Raw genomic sequence first — 21,434 nt, forward strand, 5'->3', positions numbered from 1 at the left:
AGAAATGGCATATTAGCCAACTGAAATTTCATCATGGCTAAAATAGGTGATGGTGAGAGCTCTGGGTTTTGGTTTTGGTTTGTTTAAAGTCCTCCCTTCCCCATCTCCACTATATCCAATATCTTCTGCCCATTCTACAGTATTGTTTTCATAGAATCATAGAGTTGGAAGAGACCACAAGGGCCATCCAGTCCAACCCCCTGCCATGCAGGAACTCAAAATCAAAGCATCCACGAGACATGGCCATCCAGCTTCTGTTAAAAAACTCCAAAGAAGGAGTTTTCTTGGACAAGGTGTTGGAACATGTGGTGTGTTTCAGCTCCAGGGACTTGGGGGTCTTCAGGGAAGGTCCTTCTCTTGGTCTCTCCTCCATTTGATGGGAACAGGAGAAAGCACTTTCTCAGTGGCTGTTCCTAGGCTCTGTAACTCCCCTTTCAAGGAGATTACACTGCCCCCTTCTTTGTTGGCCTTTGGCTGGGCAAAGGTAGCTTTATTCAGTGGTGCTGCTGCTGAGAAGGAATATAAATGGTTGAGTTCTATTATTATTTTTATATGCTGTCTATATTTTAATTATGTTTTGTTTGAATTTGAATTTTATTATTGTTATCTAGCTGAACTGCTGTCTATGTTAGGAAAGATTCAATAAACAAATGCATAAATGTCAGAAAATTTTGCCTGAAGTAAAATATTGAGGCAAATGGATGCTCCTTTTTAGATGAAACCTCTCAAGGGTTTCAAAAGAGACAAGCATCCTAAAAAAATTAGATAAATTTCTCAGAGGTTGTGGGTAGGAACTGGAGTTTCATATACCCCTGCTTTGTGATTTGATTTCTCATTACTTGATCACTTAGTTATTATCTGGCAGAAGATTGCGCGAAGAAGTGAGTCCATTAAAAAGCATTGTATGTGAGGTAATATTGAAATTCTGTTTGTGTTTTGTTCTTGGTTGTGGCCTTTTTCCTCTCTTTTTTTTCCTGCATCTGTTTGGCTCAGTAATGCAGCCTTGCAAAACATTTGCTATGGAACAGCCTAACTCATAAGTCAGTGAGTATTTTAAAGAACTGCTTTAGGATATCTGGCTTAGTTAACTAATTCTGCTGTTGCATGAAAAAACGTCATAATAGCTGCATTTGTTCCATTTCTAGTTTGACAATAATGTAAATGTTCTTCTGCAGGACTCCCTGACTGAAGATCAACCAACCAACCAAAAAGATGAAAACAATTCAGAAAGGCCACCTCCAGGTTTGTTATTTAATTGTGTGTGTGGACTAGTGAGTAAGGAGAGAGATGTCTGGCAAGCCTTAACTTCCTGAGGAAAATGGTGGCATGTAATTGGCTTACAGATTGTAAACCTCAATTAGAGAGTGCTGAATTCACTATTACGTGGTATAGAAATGTAAATGCTACTGCTATTGCTACTTCCCTTTCTTGTCTTATAGAAAGGGTCATGGGAGGGACATATTGGCCAAGTGGAATTTTGCCATTTGTAAAAGAGTGGTAGTTAGATCTCTTGAAATAGGAGCTGATACAGCCAGGTTTCTGTGATTTTCACATAGGAGTTTATCACAGATCCCGCTGGAAAACAGGAGTTAAACCCAGAAATGCCCAAGGTTTATCAGACGACGACGCAGTTCAAGTGAAATAACGCGAAGTTAATCCGAATGCAAAGCAGAGAAAACTGGCAGCTTTTTACTTTTGGAACAACCCAAAAGTAAAAAGGCTGATGTTTTTTCTCTGCTTTGCGTTCGGATTAACTTTGTGTTATTTCACTTGGGCAATCCCCTAGTGTGATAAACTTCCCCAATTTGCAAATTTTGTTTAAATCCAAATCTCGTTTAACTCCCGTTAAACTCCCATTTTCTTGCAGGATCTCCCTAGTCTGATTACGCTCAACATGAAAATGAAACAGTGAAGTCATGAATATGGGCCTTGAATTAACATGTCTCCCTGTGCTACAAGCAGGCCATTCAGTATCAGTTGCAGCCCATACAAAGGCATTTCTTTGTACAAAATAGGCCATGTGGTCCAGTAAAATAGATCCATTCTAATGTTGCTTCTGGTGGAAGGCTCATTACAAATAGGATCTGCTTATAATGTGCTTTCGTGTGTTCTTGCACTGAAAATAATAGGAAAAAATATAATCATAAGCTTAGAGGAAGCATGTGCAAGTCAATGGGCACTTATTAAGGCCCCTATTTTGTCTCCACAGTTAGCTTGCTTCTCCATCACTTTCTCTCTGTGTTTGCAAAGACAGAGAATGTTGAGTAGATCATATTATGCTTTTCTTGCTTAAAATACTAGAGTGGGCTGCCCAGGTTGCCTTTTTCTGGTCAGGCAGCAACACATAGAGAGGCGAGATGCATGGTTGTGGGGTAGGAGATTAGACAGCATTGATGGTAGGTTTGGGAGGAGGCAGTGGACAGGAAGAAGGAACAAAAAGTACACTTTACTATTCAGGCCCAGCAAGTGGCAAGTTGCATACCTAATAATGTACAAATTCAATTTCTCTGTGTCCATTGGGATTAGCTTCAGACCACAAAGAATTCAGCACAGCAGTTTCCTGTGTCAGCTCTACAGTGACCAGTATGAAGTACTCTTCTCTCAGTAACCATTCCAAGGAAATTCATTCAGATGATGAACTGAAGAAACTTGAAACAAGACAGCAGAAGGATGTGGATGCACCGGTTCTACAAAAGGTAGCATGATACACTGAAGTACAAGGGTGAAAATAAGGTGAAATGCCAGGACATATTTCCATCATATGAAGATGGCACGTGCCCATGAAAAGAGAATACATATCTAGTCTGAATTCAAGGTCCAGGTGGTGACATTCAAAATCCTTAATGGTGTGAAATCTCAATATTGACGGAACACTTTTCATTACATAATCTGCCCAAGCTCAACAACTGAGGTGTATTGGGGAGAACCTTCTCTGTGTCCCAGCATTTTGGGCATTACACTAAGGATGTGCAAGAGATCCTTCTTGGCTGTGGCACCACAATTGTGGAATTGCCTCACCTTGTAGGTCTGGTGCTAGCACTGGCTTCATTCTCATGCCAGGTAAATACATGACTTTTTATTAAAGCCATTGGGTCCTAGTTTATTCCAAATGGGCCTGGTATTAAACTGTTGTAATTTTGTAAACCTATTTTAATCTGTTAAATCAGTGATTCGTGAACTGTGCCCTTTAAGAGATTTTGGACTTCAGTTCCCAGAAGCCTCAGCCATGTTGGCCAATAGTCTGGGATTCTGGGAGCTGAAGTCCAAAATCCCTTAGAGAGCACAGATTGGGGACCACTGTGTTAAATTGTTTAATATGCTTAAATCTTTTAAACAGTTAGCATGCCACCTTGAGATCTTAGGATGTAGGTTGGGATATGAATATTTTAATAAACCAATAAACACATGTGTCCTCCTCACTTCAGAAAATGTTCACTTCACACAAGAGGGATCCTTTGCTAGTTGGTTCTAGCTTGTGAGTAGATATGCTTATGCATCTGCAGAGCAGATACATTAGTGTAATATATTGCCTTTCTTCCCATTGGAGTGATAAGGAAGATGACATAAGAGCACAGAAAGGCAATAGTAAAGTATATTAATTCTGAATGATGTTAGCCAATGCAAAATGGCTGTGAGTTTTACACAATCTCTCTATGTATGTAGAGAGATCTTGTAGCACCTTTGAGACTAATTGAAATAAAGAAGTTGGCAGTATGAGCTTTCATAGACTTCAGTCTACTTCCTCAAATTCATATAGTGGAGTGGAAAACAGGGACAGACATTTCTTCTCTTTGGGATTTTGAATTCAAATTCAAAATCCTTTGTGTATGGAAATGAAGTAGCAAGTCTAGTTTTAATGATGGTCATTAATGAACATTGTAGCCAGTGTGTATTGAAATGAAGAGGCAAGACCAGTTGGCAGTGGAAACTATCCTGTGGGTGAATCGAATAGATGAGTGGAGGATGCCCCCCTGAGGATGCAGTCAGGTAGTGTTGAAATGTGTGTAATGAATAAGGAAGCCACTATCTCTGTTCAATCCATTGCTGAGGGACTGTAGTTTTGGATGAATTCCAATTCTGCTGTTTCTTTTTCAAATCTACCTTTGTAGTTCTTTTGTTCAAGGACTGCTGTTCTGAGGTCTGAGATGGAATGCCCAAGGAGATTGAAATGTTCTGCCACCGTTTTTTGTGTATTTCCATTCCTAATTTCTGTCTGTAGGCGAGTAAAGGTTTGCCACGACGTACATACAGTTGGTGAAAAAATGAAAAGAATGTCATTTAGGTACAATGTTTTATTTTAATTTGTCTTTAGATCAGCCACTTTGATGTATCCATTTGGATAGGAAAAACACTGCATAAATCATGGACTGAACAAATACAATTCAGCCAGGAAAGCCTGTAGAGCAGATATATCCCATTCTATTAAGATCTCAGCCAACAGCCATTCAACAGATATAAAGTACTAAAAGAAGTTGCTACTCTGACCTACTTTTGTATGCTTTTTTTCCTTGATGCTGAATTCTGCTGTTCAAAATTGGCCTAGGTAGAGACCTTGGAAGCTCCTGAACAAGATGAAGGCATAATCTTTCCACTTCTGAAGAAGATCCCTGAGATGAATCAAGTCGTTTTGCAGAATTCTGCCCCACAAGGTAAACAAACAGGAAGGGAGGGGGCATTGGTGTGTAAGTTACACTTCAACCTTCAGCATTAGTCATAAGAGCCTGAGGAGAAGGAAGAACTTATATCTCATCCAACAGGGAATGACCTAAATATTGAAGAAGACATAATTTGTTTTCTTCACTAAATTACCTTAATACATTTCATTCTTCTTTAAAATTTACTAATGCCACAATAGATATTTGATCATAATTTCAGAAAAATTTAAAAACTAAAGAAAAATTAAGATCCTTATTCTGGTCAGGAAAACTTAAAATCTTCTTCAGACTAGTTATTCATCAAGGTGGAGAATTACATGGGACAGGGGACCATTTTCTGGGTCAGTCCATTGTTCAAGGGCCACACTTAATTTTTTCTTGTTAAATACACCACCACTGCTAGCAGCAAACTATGCCTTGCATATAGAGACAGCTGCTTCCTGACTGCCTGGATCTATATGGGTCATCACAGAGCCAGGCTCTTTGGGAAGGTCAGTGTAGCAGTGTAATGATTTTGCTAGTCACCTTTGGCCCTGCCACAGGGTCTGAAGACGCATGGACTGAGGCATTCAGGAAGCAGCCAGCTCAGAGGGCTGGAGGGTGGTGGCGGCACAGGGGCTTTGGTCTTCATGATCTCTGCCTTCTGCTTTGTGGTGTTCAATGGGACAATCTCTGAAGAGATTATCGCACAAGTCTAGAAAAGTGGAATTGAAGCAGGATCGTAATGTCTATGGCTAAACCTTATCAGACAACATCAAAATGGACCTGTAGTTGGTCTGTAGTTCACCCATGGCTGTGGCCCACCTTTTCATTCATGGGCAAAGCCTGTCAATAGCTGCAAATCACACTGCTGTAGGATTAGCTCTCCCATGTGATACGTTTCCAGCTGCAGTTCTGGGACTGGGCCATCATGTGGTTACAGTCTCTTCCTCTCCCTTCTCCCCCTCACTAGCCCCAAGTAAGCCAGTTTTCTCCTTTTTGCACTTCCTTTTCTTTTCCCCCTCACCACCAAATCACATTGCTATGGTTGCTAAATTGTCTTTAAAAGAGAACATAAAATTTAAACAGTGAAAGTTGTGCTGGGTAGAGCTGGGAGGCAGGGTTAAGGAGTAGTCTGGGAAAAAGAGCACAGGACCACCCAGGGCTGCAACAGCCCCAGTCCCACGACTGAATATATGTGCACTAAGGCCTGCTCCCAAACCAGTATGTATGCATTTCCTTTTACAGTATTAGTATGATCACAGGGAAATTGAAACTTGTGCGACAAAGTTCTTAATTTCCGGTGCTTGCAAATCTAGCAGTTTGCTGCCAAATTTTGGTAGGAATACACACAGGGAAGAACACGTGCTGCTGTATTTTGATGGTGGTTCTTTGAACTTATTGTGGGTTAGGGGAGAGTTTGGAGACTTGGGGGTCCACAAAAAAGGGAAGGCGCATGTAGTCCACAGGTATCACATTTCCTATCCTCATCACACATGTAGGGATGTAATGTAGACAAGGCATAATTATCACTATATTGCAGATGGGAGCCTGAAAAAGAAAGGGACGGGTGTCTAGGCTGTTGGCTTATTGTACTAAGGAGAAATTTGAAACAGCGTCCTATAACTGTTAGTATATATTGAAAACCAACAAACAGATGGTTTCGGGAGTTTGGATATAGTATCAATAAAGTCTGTCTTCATAAATGAGAATGCATTATGGAAGTTGTGCACAAAATGAAGTAAAACCTAAGAATAATATTTTATGGATACAGAAGCAAGTGAGCAGACAATAGGAACAATAATGAAAGAAACCCTATCTGTCTCTTCCTCTATTGCCACCTAGTGGCCCATAGTCACTTAAACAGGTGTTGTTGCACTTTCTTCACTTCCCATAAACAGATCACTACACCAGGTTAAGCTCCAGTGTTATAGTCCCTACATGTTGAAAGATGAACCTCTCATTGCTGCCATGGTGATTTAAGGATTGTGTCCATAACAGCTACAACCAAAACTTAGATGCTCTGAACCAAGCACTCTTGATCACAGCCCTATTTTTAGTATCATTGCTCCAAATTCATCAATGAAATGTGCAACCAAAAGAATGAGGATTGTTATAAAAAAGAATGATAGTTGTCCTCTGGACCATTCTGGCACTGATGGCAGGACAGTGTACAGAGGAGACTATAGCAAATCAAAGTACAGTACTGTAGAAAATTAGTTGTACATGTCTGCAGTTCTGTGTAAGAACGTGTCACCTCCCCCGCAACAAATGTTTTAGAAACCATCTGTTTGTTGGTTTTCTCAGTTTTTCTCCCCTTTTCCCCAATATTCAAATTTAAATAGAACAATAAAATTGCAACAAAGGCGCTTTACAGACTGCCCAGAAAGGGTGGTCTCCCACCACCCTAATTTGTTGCGCATGGGAGCCGCAGCAGCCAAACCGCGCAGCTCCCTTGCGCAAAAAAAAAAGAAGCTGCAAAATGCAGCTTCATTTTGCAGTGCCATTATGACGCCGCAAAGCGCCATTGGTGCACTTGCGGTGTCATAATGGCGCCGAGATGTGCAGACGCTAAGCGTCCGCTACATCAAAATGGCGGCGCCCATGTGAAATGGGCGCCGCCATTTTGTACGTGCTCAGCACATACTAGGGTTAGGGGCATCCGGAAAGGATGCCCCTTCCTAACCCTAGTACATGCCGAGCACGTACTTTTTGGTGGTGTGTAACCCACCAAAGACACAATCTACAAATAGCATAAAATTAGCACACTGAGCAACACTAGCAACACTAGAATTGTAATGTTTTTGTCATTCTCCAGAAGATTCCAAAGATGCCCTCAGTTGATCTCCCTGAGAAGCTGCTACAGTACAATCAATCAGCCTCCCTTTAACATCATTGGCTAATAATCTTCTTAATCTTTTGACTGCTCTGTGGTCACTGGCTTGCTTTCACAGCGTTGTGTTCCTTGTTTTGTTTCTGTTCTGCCATCCACTCTAGAGCTGCCCAACAGTGCCAGTGTTCCGCTTAAGGTTCGGAACTCCTGGCGGCGCTACCAATTTTTTTCTCAGTCAGGTAAATGATGGCCTTGGGTGGGACTACATCCCTCTTGCTACACTGTGTAGCTTTCTTTTATGTGTGTCATGGAGCAAAAGCTGATATGTGTCTGTTCTTGTTGCTTTTGTAGAAGATGCCTTTTCGTGCCACATAGTTGGCAAAGAGCTTGCACTCTATTTTTTAATGGAACATCATGGGATAACCTATTCCTTAAGTGCTTAGCTTCATACTATAATATCAGTAGACTGTTGGTATCAAAAGCATCCCACAAAATCGCAAGGACTCTTTTGGTAACTGTGTTGCTGGAATGGCATATTCCCTTTCCCATTATGGCACAGTGCAGGGAAAAGTAGAAAATAGATAGCATGTTATGTTCCAATGTTGCTAGTTCTTGTGACACAAAGCAGTAGCTGTTGATAGCTAGCAGTAGCTTAGAAACTCATGTTTATTGATATTCAATTTCTTTTTCCATTTGTATAGAAGGTGACTTTCTTGGTGGAGGGTACATTTCTTTGCTGCAGAGGTTTCTTTTCTTGTTTGAAATTAATGCAGCAAGTTGAGAGAAATCACTGCAGATTATTGATGGCTTCTTTTCTGGCCCATTTGTTTTTATTTTCCACATGGCATCATAAAGGCATAGTTTCATGAGTGCCAGAGATTGCCAGTCCCCCCTCTTTCTCTTTGCTGCTGCTGCCTGCTCCCCTATCTTTTCCCAGCTGTGTGAGCAGGGAGAAGAAGCAGAGGCTTTCACCTTTCCAGGAGCATCTTAGGCTCAGAAGGTGAAGTCTGTGGGTGATGATAGCAAGGAGATAGACCCATTCATGGAAAAGGGCCCATTGTGGGCATCTTGCCCAAGAACCTCCCAAATCTAATAAATCCCATTTTTGAACTGATAGTTTTAAATGGTTAGATGTTCTGGAATCTTTTTGAAAGTGGAAAATAATCCCAATAAGCAAATCCAGTGGGTAGGCAGCCATAAAAGTTTTACTATCATTCTCTTTTTTTCTTTGCAGCTGACAGTGATAACCATGACAAGTCAAATGTAAGTTGCTTCTTTGCATTATCATTAACAGTATCAAGATTTAGGAATATTTGGAACCACCTACTAGGATTCCCTAAGAGATTTTATCCAGGCAGGCCTTCTGCTCAGGATCCTATCAGCATCTAGTTTCTTGAGTCTAAAGTTGCTCCAGAACTTCAGGGTGTACTCTGTTTCCCTTCCTAGGTGACCTCTATTGCTCAGGGAACAGCTGAGAACATGGATTGCCACCACACATATCTAAAATGGGATGGGAAACATTTACAAGTGCAAAAGGGAGTGTGGGAGGTGCAGAACCATTCATTCCTTTGTTTTTTTCAGAGAGGGAGACAGTCTCTCTCTCTCTCTCTCTCTCTCTCTCTCTCCCTCACACACACACACACACACACACACACACACCAGCTGTTTTTGTCCTGTCTGAGAACAGGTAATCTAGTGTGTCACTTCACTGCTTCTCTCAAGCCTATACTGCTAATGGTGAAATAGTTCTTTATGGAGGTGCATCTACTAGGCACCACTTTTCTGCAAGAATTCTGTTCCTCAGTAGTTTAAAAATACAATGCTCTGCTCCTGAGATATGCCCTCCAAGAAGGCTGTGGCATATCTCTGGAGTTGGCATAGTGCTAGAGGTAAGATCCTCGTAACTGAGGGACATTCTGCAAAGACACTCTCTGACTCTAAAGTAGGGATATAAAGAATGTTTGTGAAGTTTCTCATCTTTGAAAGAAAGAATATCTCAACCAATCAAGATACTCTATCAAGAAAATTGTGAACTTTTGTCAGATTTTTGACCATAGACAAATAAAATCCCTCATGAATGGCAAGAGGCATTCTAGTTCCTTGAGGTTCTTTAGAATGGGAAATTTTGTCAGAGAGGTTGCCTCCACTGCTTTCTGAGATGATCCAAAGAAGAGGTTCTTCCATCCTCAGAGTTCTGTACATAATACTTGTATAGAAGTACTGGGTCTGTGTTGAGGGCAAAGACAGTGAAGCAAATATTCATGTGCATTCAGATGTACCTTTGTATCCAAGTGGGTTGTGAACACATAGAGCCCTACTTTTATGAAGTATTGAAATAACAAGTACTGTATGTATAAATTTGCGTGTGGTGTTTTAAGTAACCCAGCTGAATACATTGTAGAAGTCTTTATAATTTTTTTCCTTGTAAGTGTTGCTGGTTTTTAATAGTATCCATTGAATTATTCAAGCGTTTTGGTTGCTGGTCTTGGAATCCTGAAGAAGAGCGAAAGCGTCAGGAACGATGGCAGCACGAACAAGAACGCGTACTCCAGGTACCACCAATCATTATTGCTTTCTCACATTCGTTGTTCTGGTTGTTGTGTGCCTTCAAGTCATTTCCAGTTTATGGTGACCCTAAGGTGAACATTTCACAGAGTTTTCTGGGGCTGAGAGTGTGTAATCACCCAAGGTCACCCAGTGGGTTTCCCTAACCAAGTGGAAAATCAGACCTTGGTCTCAGAGTAGTAGTTCAACACACAAACCACTATGCAACTCACATTTATATCCTGCCTCTCCCCCAAAGAGCTCAAGAAGTCCTTATTTTCTTCTTAGACTTTTTAATCTAGTGTCTCCTCAAGCAAAAATAACATTAACAATGAAGGAAATGTTATCCACTAAAATATACAGTGATATCATCCCATAGGTTCAAATTATTACACAGGATTTTCAAAGTGAATCTACCAAAGAAAGGTCTTTCCAGTGTCTGATGTCTATTGATCCTAATTACAAGTCCTTCTCTACAATAATTGGGTGGTGCTTTTTTGCAAATAGACGCCCAGGTGTTAAAGAATTCCACAGGGCAACTTTCAGTCTTTTCAAGGCATTTTGCTACTTGGAAGAGAACAGCACATGGCATTCCCCACTTGCCCAGTCAAGGCACATGAATTACTTTGGCACCTGAGACAGGAAGTCCCACAAGTTCCTCTTCTTGGGAGGTAAAACAAACACAATAATAATTAAATGACTAAAAATTTACTCTTCCATGACATGGCTTCCTGAGGCAGTTGCCTCACTCTGCATAATAGCAGGACTGGCCTATTCTTTCTACCTTCAGAGAATACTTTGCAAAGTGGCCTCTCTTCAGTGCCAAGGAATCCCTTTGAACCCTTGTACATTGCTGAGGATTTTTTTGGCTTCTTCAACAGTGCATATCCAATTCAGATGATGTACTGGACAGGTCTGCTTGGCCACACTGTTGCCTCACCTAAACTGGGAAAGAGTCGTAAAATATATCCAGAGTTCTTCTGTGGTAGCATTCTTAAATCTTGAGTGAGCTGCCTTCAGGGAAGATTTCACTATGACTGATAGGCTTCCAAGGAATTCTAGTGTCCCCTGGACTACAGACGTTAGGGTATGTTAAACCATTAACAGCTCCAGAGATATATGAACAGAAGACGGTACATGGTTGTCAAGTATGGGAAGAAAGAAGTAAGATAAAAACATACTTTTTTTAAGGATTGATTTAAACTCTGAGATACTTCACTGTTCAGAGTCCACACCCACTTTTAGTGCTGGTGGTGTTTGTTCTCTCACCTAAAAGCTTTGCAAGTTTGTGGAACAGTAGCAAAGCTTGTTTGGCCAGAGGGGATAGATGAGAGGACACAACTCTAGCAATGGTCTCACTTTCAAACCACTGTTAGTTCTTCAAAATGAAGAAGCTGTCTGCCTAAAGTGGTGAAGAACAGCTAAAGCATTGTTTGGTGTAGCTTCAAACTATTGCTGAGCCAATATATTTGACCCAGTGATGTTTGTCATCTTCTGGCCTCAGGATAAAATTGACCTTCAAATATGCTGACTTCTGAGTTTGGATATGGATCAATGGGTTGCCGTAATAGCTGTCCTAGCTGGCTTTTGCCAGCTTATCTATCTTTTTCTCTTGTTTTAACGAACAATAACCTTGGCAGTGTGACATCATGACATTACATGTCCCAACTAACTATAAGGAGCATCTCAGTAGTAGAAGGCTAGAAGGTTAGCAGAAGGTTGGGTAGTTCTTAGTTTTAGAACATTGCAGTAGAGCAACAGGAGAATAAATTACTCCCTAAATAAACCTGTATAAACTCACATAGCACCCACATAAACCTTTGTCAGATTCTCTAAGGCATCCAAACTGGCTCCCAAATTTTCATTGGTGAAAGAAGGAAGGATAGTAAGTAAATACTTGATAGGAAGACATCTTAATGGTTAGTTCTTTATGATTCCCAGATGCATATGCATAACCATGGTCCCTTCTTGCTTCTAAAATTACTGACTATCATTAACAGTTGGGACAAAATGTGTTGTAGCTTTAGAAAATAATACAATGTTTTAAAAGACATACTTTGAAGAAATCACATCTTAATAAGTTTTGAAGTGTTCTTTTGTTTCGTAATATACATTGGAGTTGGGGGAGGGCATATATTTCTGAGAAAATAATTCTAGTCGGTAACCAAAGCTTTTTGGACTGTTATTGTTGTGTGCCTTCAAGTCATTTCCAAGTTGTAGCAACCCCAAGGTGAACCTGTCATGCAGTTTTCTTGGGATAATTTGTTTTGGGTTGCCTTTGCTTTCTTCTGAATCTGAGACAATGTGACTTGCCCAGGGTCAACCAGTGGGTTTCTATAGTTGAGCAGGGATTCAAACCTGGTCTCCAGAGTCATAGTCCAGAGCTCAAACTGCAGCATACTGGCTTTCCTTTCATCTCATGCTCCTGTAAATCCCTAGTCATCTTATCATGCTGGCTTGGGGCTTCTGGAAGTTGTCGTCCCAAAAAGGAACTTTTCAGAACTTTGTCTAGAGCAAGGGTTTCCAGCGGGTGCAAGATGGATTTTTAGGGAGTGCAAAAAAGAGTGGCTTGTGAACATGAATCATCACTCAATTTTTTTCTGAATAAATTAGAATCTCAGTTTAAAATTGCATTTTATGCACTGAGTTAAGAGCTTTTTTTAAAGTTCAGTTTGTTCACATGCAGCATTATTTGTAGATCAAAAATTAGAAATTAGACTTCTTCATCTTCAACTGTGATATTACTTTTATAGCAGTTGCGAACATTAATCAAACATTTCCTAGGGCTTGCAGGCATGGAAAAGGCTGGGAACTGGTCAAGAGCAACCAACTGCTTGACTAGTCACCATCTTCTCCACTCAGAACTTTTATAGGTTGTCTCTTTATCTCATAAGCTGACATAATTTTTGTAATTGATTTAAATGTTACTGGCAGCACTTTATCCAGATTAGATTACTGCCAAAGCCAATAGATGCATGAAACCCAGTTAAATTTGTTTGTCAGTTTAGCCAAATGAAAATGCAAATCCAAATTTTCTAAATATAGTGAAATGTTTAGTTGTTGTTTGCTTGCTCACTTCCTTGCTTGCTGGAGCTCTTTGGGGCTGAGACTTAATTTTATCTCAGTATTTGATGGCCTAATTTCCAGTTAGCTACACATTTTATACAGCAATCATAGGTTTTGATTAAATGCTAAACTGATACAGCTTTCATTTTTCAGAGCAGCCCTGCATGTTAAGAAAACGAAGGACTACCACTTCTTCTTTTGGCTGCATCTCAGTTAATTTTATCACCATCTTGATATAGTTACAATGTGTATTTTCCCAAACCTCACTTGAGCAAGGATATCTAAAAGGAAACCTTTGCTTGGAGGTCTTCTTTGAAGCCAGCAAAGAAATATATTTCCTCCCTTATATCCTAATTCCAGTTTGATATCTCAAACTGTACAGGAGAGGTATCAGAAGGAACAGGACAAGTTGAAAGAAGAATGGGAAAAAGCACAAAAAGAAGTCGAAGAGGAGGAACGTAAATACTACGAGGAGGTAAGAAGGCAGAGATGCAACTATGGATACTGATAATCTTGATTTAATAAGTCAATTAAATTGACTTATTAAAAGCAAGCTTTTTTGCCACTCAAACCATTCTTGCATGCTTTCCTTCATATGAGTATGCCAACAAACTAGGAAGTCCCCCAGTAACTATAATTCCCCATTTTGTCTAAACTAGGAAGTTATAATAACAGCTTCAGAAAAAGCCATAGTACATTAATGTTGGCTTGATAGCCTGGATTATTCAAAAGCAACTAATCATAATGTTCTGATTTACACAAAACCAGAAGCTACCATTAATTAAAGTTCCTGAATTTTTTGTTCATGCTAGGAAAGGGAGTGAAGGGGACATTGCAGCCACAATGTTGTGAGTTCAATCTCCTCAGGGCTCCAGGCTGATTCAGTCTTCCATCCTTTTGTTGGTCGGTAAAATAAGTAACCAGCTTGTTGTGGGCAATTGGCGAACATGTACTTGAGAGAGTGCTTAGTTCACTATTAAGCGGTATAGAAATGTAAACTGTTAAAGTGCTATTGCACAATGTTCATTCATATTTCAACTTTTTAGTATAGACTATTGGCTATATTATTTGTCTTGTCCTTTATTTTTATGCCAGAAGCTTGCTTTTCCCCCTAGGTGCGGACTTCCTCTGTATCTTTCAAGGTTTTGTCAAAGCAGAATACTTGTTAACTGTTTTCATAAGCAAAAGTTCTGTATTTGTGAAGTGTGAGGCAGGGAAAGAGTGAGAGAGACCAAGCAGCTTATATTACATTATTTTATATTATATAAATTTGTTGTTATTTGATATCAAGTCAGATTCGACATCTGGTGCTCCTATGACTGAGATACGTTCAAGACCCCAAGTCATCAACTGTCTTGCTCAGGTCTTGAGAACTCAGTTCTGTGGCTTCCTTGATCAGTTATGTAAATCCACTGCACTATTTTATTTCTGGTTGTAACAAGGTTTTAGTAAAAATAAAAACAAAAAAGCAAAATTGCCCATGCTACCTAAATGGAACTTGCAAATTTAGAGGCACTTGTCAATGAATGTAATTACCTTACTGAAAATGTCCCATTCCTGTCCACTGTAGCTTGCTCATGCCAAGTATAGCAATATTTCTACATTCTATTTCTTTTTATACAATGTCTAGCTTCTCATGATTCATGCTTCTCACATTCCATTTTCCTATACTATATCAAGGAAGCCACAGCCCTGTTTGCAATAGTGGAGCAGGACTGTTGATAGCAGAATAACTTGGAGGTCTCTCATTCACAGGGTCACCATCAGTTGAAGTCAGCTTGATGACAAATAACAATGACATTGGCTGCATCCACACTGTAGAAACAATCTGGTTTGACACCACTTTAACTGCCATGGCTGCATACTATGGAATTCTGGGAACTCTGTTCTGGTGCACAACAAACTACAGTTCCCAGAATTCCATAGCTTGGAGTCATGGCAGTTAAAGTGGTGTCAAACTGAATTGTTTCTCCAGTGCAGATGCAGCCACTGAGTATCAAAAGTGTGCCAGCAGGGAACTGCCACATTTTCACCTTGAAATTTCTCAAAGGCATATAGTTGTTTGATGATGGTGGTGTAACAGATTGAACTAGATGAGTGTATTTGACAAATTCTTTTATGCCATTTGCTTTATCTATCCATGGATTGCCTCACTATTGAAATTGCAAGGCTAAAAAGTTACAGACTGCCCAGAATGTACTCAGCTCTGGAAAGCTCCAAAATAAAAGTTGAAACCTTGTGTTTAGAATCTCAGTATTGTTAACTTAGGTCCAAAACACACTGCAGAAACAATCCAGTTTGAGACTGCTTTAGCTTGCCCTGGCTCAATGCTAGCAAATTCTAGGAAGTGTAGTTTTGTGAGACTTTGAGCTTTCTCTGTCAGAGAGCTCTGGTGGCACAATAAACTAAAATTCCCAGGATTCCCTAGCTCTGAACCAAGGTAATTAAATTGGTCTCAAAGTGGATTATTTCTGCAGTGTGTTTTGGATCTTACTTTGTAGCTCTAGGCCAGTGGTTCCCAACCTTCCTAATGCCACGACCCTTTAATACAGTTCCTCATGTTGTAGTGACCCAAACCCATGAAATTATTTTCATTGCTACTTCATAACTGTAATTAAATAGATGTTTTCCAGTGGTCTTAGGCGACCCCCATGAAAGGGTCATTCGACCCCCAAAGGGGTCCCGACCCACAGGTTGGGAACCACTGCTCTAGGCGATATCTATAACAATTGAAATAACAGATTTTCTTCACAAAAAGCCCCTAATTCTCACACTTCAAATGAATGAGGAGAAGCATACATACAGATTTGCATACTTTGTGGTGGTCTCTCTCTCAATGTTTTAAAAGAATTGTGATAAATACTGAAAAGAAGGAAAGATCATGGTGAATGAGAATAACCAAGAAGTTCAGCCAAAAAGGGGAGATAAATGATAAGACAAGAATTAGGAACTATAGTATGTTGAGTACAAAAGACTTACATCTTCTTTTTTTTTCACCTTCTTTTTTCAATTTATTGCAAGTATTTTATTATTAAATTATCATTATACCTGATTTCTAGCCTTCACCTCTCTCGTCCCAGCCAGCCACAATCCCATTTCTGCCCCAGAACAGACTAGAAAACACCACTTTAATTGTTTTTTGCTTTTATTCCTAGTTGAAGTTTATAGGGTTTTGTGCTCATTCCATGGATTCTTCAAGATGCTCCTTTGACATTCTTTCCTCTTCTGTAGGAACGCAAGATCATTGAAGATACCGTTGTTCCATTCACAGTTACTTCAGGCTCTGCAGAACCCTTGTCAACCTCTTCCTCAGTGACAGATGGCAATGAGATTGTGGTGAGTTCTCAGCTAGAACTGGACAGTAAAGTAGGAAGTTGAAAGCAAGCTTTCAGGAATATAAGTAGGAATTCTTTTTGTAACCTAAATGATTACAGGAAGGATAAGAAAGGCAGTTATGTTTCATAAGTTGAGCTGAGCTGAACTTTGAAAACAGTGTTTGATTAGAATATCTTTTAGTTAGATCTCAAAGAGTCCTTCTATCCAAGGAGGGAATATTTCTGTTAACGATTACTCCTTTTATGTATAAAGAATTTTTTCAAACTTCTCCTTCATTCTCCAACCCTCTGCATCATATCCCACAGTGTTGCAGAAAGATATCCAACTTTCCAGAGCTGATAAAGAGAACAGGGAGCTGAAGGGGGAGCTGAAACATGAAAGGATCCATTCTGTGAGCACAAACTCTGGATCCAGCTGTTTGCTTTGCAATAAGGGAACATGTATGGGAGCCAGTGTCATGTAATGTTTTGAGCATTGGGCTATGACTCCAGAAACCAGGATTCAAATTCCCCCTCAACCATGGAAACCTATTGGTTGACCTTGGGCAAATTACATTCTTTCAGCTTCTGAGGAAGGCAAAGACAAGCCCCCTATGAACAAATCTTGCCAATAAAACCCCATGATAGGTTCACCTTATTGTCACCATATGTCAAAAACATCTTGAAGGCACACAACAGCAAGAACTAGGGAATGTGTGCAACAACCATGTATTTTGGACTGTATGTAATGTTAATTATGTAACAGTTGATGTAACAATAGTAATATAATTTCCTACTTGACAGCCTTATAGCTTGGCTTGAAATTCTAATTGTCAAGCTTTGGTTTGTGAATAGTTTGCAAATCAGAATGAGAAATCATGGTTATGGTCATTTTTCTGCCTCTGTAAGCTTCTTCACCATGGTTATTGGCATAAACGTATGAAGTGGTGCACTGAGATGGTGTGGGAAACTTTTGTACTGTGAAAGCTCAAACCACAGCTTGGTGTGATGTTGTCATTGATCTTATATTATCATCTTCCATTCATGTGTAATAAGAAAACAGTTGTCAGGAGTGCTTCCCATTTGTTTCCTGTGGAATACGCTGATCAAATCAAGAAATCTTTCTGTTTTCTCTATTTGTGGTAGAATATGGTAGAAATGAGTAACTTTGAAGAGGAACACAAGCAAAAAGAAGGCAGAACTCTGAAGAAACTATTTTGTGAACAAGATGGCACACTTTTCTCAAAAAACAAGGAATATGAACCACAGAAGGAGAATTTGAGGTGTGTGAAGGAAATAACATTTCAAAAGTATAAAAGGATGTACAGGACTTTCTTCCAGAAGAATATATAATTGAGAAATACAAGCCATTTCGCTTCCAGGGGAAATGCAAATACTTTATTTTGGATGCAGTGGCTAAGTCCACATGGGCCAGAATACTCGGAGAGCAGCACAAGTATTCTGGCCCTAAAGCTGCCCCAAATTCCCCCTTTACCTGGGCATTCCAGAGCAATGCGCACTCCACTGTGCTTCAATGGCATGAGTCACTCCCTCTGAAGTCAGAACAAGGCACCCAACTACAGTCACATGCCTGGTGTGTCATTCTGACCTCAGAGAAAATGATTTATGGCAGAGGCAGCAGCACTGGGGCATACAGCAGGACAAAAATGGAAATGGCCACAGGGCGTCACTCTAGAGGTTCCAGATTTACTGGGAAGATCCAAAACAAAAGGCTTTTAAAATCCATTGTAAGGGTGGTATACTGCAGGTTCAGTGCTGAACTGGCCTACATCATCCAGACAGTTTGTACCAGAGTCAGGAATTGGGTCCTGCATCTTCTGTACAGATCAACTTGAGGACAGGGGATGACAGGTTATTTGGCCCATGCAAACAGAGCCAATGAAGAAATATACAGAAACAGGAAGCACTTCATGTATGGAATAGTTGCCACTGTTACCTCCAGATTAAAGACCAAGTAAATGTTGGCATATCACGAATGAAGTATTCTATGAGGTAGTGAATCTGTTTTGCTGAGTAATGTATGTACCTTTGTAAATCAGCCTTTGGTAAGGTGTGAGTACAAAATTTCTCCTTCATTGGCTGTAATGGCACTTTTCATCGATTTCCTGCCTTTTCAATTGTTTGTTGTAACATACTCAGAGCCAGAGTAGGTTTTTCAGGATTATGCAGTTACCTTCTTCTCACATTCATCATGAGAAGCCAGCCGTTTGAGTGTATGACTACTTTGCCTACACACAATATGCTAGTTCCCATCACCCATTTTGAGTGGCAGGAGAATCTACTATTTGCTTGCTACTAGTAGTATTGTTTCAATTGCTGGTTGGATTAGAAAAATAGGTGTGCCTAACACATCAGTGTCAGATACCTGTGCAAACTGGTGGAGGCATATACTCTTCCATTTAGTATTACATATATGTCAATTGCTGAACTAGAAAGGTAGATAACTAACTTGCCTGCACTTGGCATTGGAAGCAATGAAATAATACATACGTTAGCTAAATTAGAGCCATGTTCAACTTCAGCATCATATACTCAAATTTGAAAACACAGTTATGAAATAAGGTAGTTCAATATTATTCAACATTATTCTGACCTTGCTTTATAAAATGTATTTTCTGTTTGTCAGCACTGTAAATGAAGGCTACGTAGACACCAATTACCAGAGAAGAAATGAGAACAATCACCAGATAGCCATGCCAGAATGTATGCCGCCCACCAAAATGACTTTGCCTTTGTGTCAAGGTATGTGACGCCTTTTCAGATATATCTTTGTGAAAGAAAATCTTTTCTACAAATTGAAACTACATTGCCTTTTGAAAGCCTTGTCTTACATGTAAAGTATAACTGTTCTAGACTTGGAGAATACCATAACTTTCTGTTCTTTTGTACAAATGGAGCCTGTATTACAGTTCTAAAATGCATGATAAAATCAAAATACTGTATGCACAATAAATACTTCAAATTTCTGAAATTCCTTGACATTTAACCATGATCTCTTCATAAATATTACAGATGCCTATTACTGTTAGGACAAATTTGAAACTGTAATGGCATAATTAAATATCTTCTAGCCTTTATAATTCTACAAGAGTGACTTTATTGAGTTAGTTAGGTCCAGAACACACTGCAGAAATAATCCAGTTTGAGGTCGCTTTAACTGTCCTGGCTCAGTGCTAGGGAATCTTGGGAATTGTAGTTTATTGTGGCACCAGAGCTCTCTGACATAAAAGGCTAAATGTCTCATAAAACTGTAGTTCCCTTAAGTTATAAATAAATAATAAATAAAGTTTTTATTTTTATCCCGCTCCTTCCCAAGATCAGGGCGGCTCACAACATATATTAAAACAGAGTGGATACAGTACAATAAAAGCAATCAAACAACTAAATACAATAAAATAACAAGCTAAAAGCCCCATTAGCCCAACCTCTTGGCCACGGAAGAGGAGGGAGGCCCACAGGATTTTACTCGGGGAATGCTTGTTGGAACAGAAAGGTTTTTAAATCCTTTCTGAATTGGGCCAGGGAGGTTGATGAGCGGAGCTCAGTGGGCAGCGTATTCCAAAGGGCCGGGGCGGCGATGGAGAATGTCCTCTTCATGGTGGAGGAAAGCCTAGCCCCAGGCACCTTCAGTAGTTGCTGCCCAGATGTTCTGAGGGTGCGGGACGGAATATACGGGGAGAGGCGGTCCTTCAGGAATCCTGGGCCCAAGCCATTTAGGGCTTTATAGGTAATCACCAACGCCTTATATTGAGCCCGGAAGCGGATGGGCAGCCAATGGAGATCTTTCAGCACAGGTGTTATATGGCTGGCCCTGGAAACACCAGTGACCAGCCTGGCTGCCATGTTCTGCACCATTTGAAGCTTCCGGGTTTGGTATAAGGGTTGCCCCATGTAGAGTACGTTGCAGAAATCCAGTCTCGAGGTTACCAGAGCATGTACAACAGTTTCTAGGTCCCTCTGGTCCAGGTATGGACGCAGCTGGCGAATAAGCCGAAGCTGATGACAGGTGCTCTTGACCGTCGCATTCACCTGAGCAGTCAGGTGAAGCAACGAGTCAAGAAGCACCCCCAGACTGTGTACGGAGTCCTTCACAGGGAGCGTGACCCCATTCAGGACAGGTGGAACCACCGCCATTCCTGGACCAGGGGAACCTATCACAAGTACCTCCGTTTTCTCTGGATTCAGCTTGAGTCAGTTTTTCCTCATCCAGCCCATTACTGACTCTAGACAGGCCTCGAGAGGAGAGACGCCATCCTCAGTCACTGCATCAGTCAGAGACATAGAGAAAATAATTTGGGTGTCATCAGCGTACTGATAACCCCGCGCCCCATGTCTCCGGATGATCTCTCCCAGCGGTTTCATGTAAATGTTAAATAGCATGGGAGACAGAATGGCTCCTTGAGGGACCCCGGTTTTAAGGGGCCTCTCGTCGGAGCACACGTCTCCCAGCTGCACCATCTGGGACCTCCCAGAGAGGTAGGACCGGAACCACTGGAGCGCAGTGCCCCCGATTCCCACCTCTGCCAGACGCCCCAGAAGGATACCATGGTCTATGGTATCGAAAGCCGCTGAGATGTCCAATAGCACCAACAGGGACACGCTTCCCCTGTCGATGCCCAGACGGAGATCATCGACCAAGGCGACCATGGCCGTCTCAACCCCGTGACCCGCCCGGAAGCCAGTTTGAAATGGGTCCAGATAATCAGTTTCATCCAAGACCGTCTGAAGCTGGATCGCAACCGCCCTCTCGATCACCTTACCCAAGAATGGCAGCAGCGAGACTGGCCGATAATTATTGTGTACCAGGGGGTCGAGGGAGGGCTTTTTTAATATAGGTTTTACAATGGCCGATTTTAATTCTGATGGAAATTGCCCTTCCCTCAAAGATGTATTAATAATCCGGCGTAACAATAAAGTTACCGCCGGTCCCCCCTGGGCCGCTAGCCACGAGGGACAGGGATCGAGAGAGCAGGTTGTCTTCCGAACACTTCCGAGGATCTTGTCCACGTCCTCGGTACTCAC

The 21,434-nt window shown here is 40.8% G+C and overlaps 1 protein-coding gene across 7 annotated transcripts in view; it reads left to right on the top strand.

Annotated features, from left to right (window-relative positions):
• Window positions 1–21,434, top strand: part of LIMCH1 (LIM and calponin homology domains 1) — a 258,524-nt gene that overhangs the window by 210,624 nt on the left and 26,466 nt on the right. For 5 of the 7 annotated variants that reach the window (XM_042468171.1, XM_042468172.1, XM_042468175.1 and 2 more), the window contains 10 exons: window positions 852–911; window positions 1,176–1,242; window positions 2,527–2,696; window positions 4,544–4,649; window positions 8,702–8,730; window positions 9,936–10,019; window positions 13,460–13,552; window positions 16,309–16,413; window positions 17,538–17,674; window positions 19,039–19,154. In XM_042468171.1, the coding sequence (XP_042324105.1) occupies window positions 852–911; window positions 1,176–1,242; window positions 2,527–2,696; window positions 4,544–4,649; window positions 8,702–8,730; window positions 9,936–10,019; window positions 13,460–13,552; window positions 16,309–16,413; window positions 17,538–17,674; window positions 19,039–19,154 (967 nt within the window). The remainder of the gene's footprint in view (window positions 1–851; window positions 912–1,175; window positions 1,243–2,526; window positions 2,697–4,543; window positions 4,650–8,701; window positions 8,731–9,935; window positions 10,020–13,459; window positions 13,553–16,308; window positions 16,414–17,537; window positions 17,675–19,038; window positions 19,155–21,434) is intronic. The other 2 variants (XM_042468174.1, XM_042468173.1) reach the window with 2 other exon arrangements.

Source organism: Sceloporus undulatus, chromosome 5, assembly GCF_019175285.1.
Source record: "Sceloporus undulatus isolate JIND9_A2432 ecotype Alabama chromosome 5, SceUnd_v1.1, whole genome shotgun sequence".
Lineage (NCBI taxonomy): Eukaryota > Metazoa > Chordata > Lepidosauria > Squamata > Phrynosomatidae > Sceloporus > Sceloporus undulatus.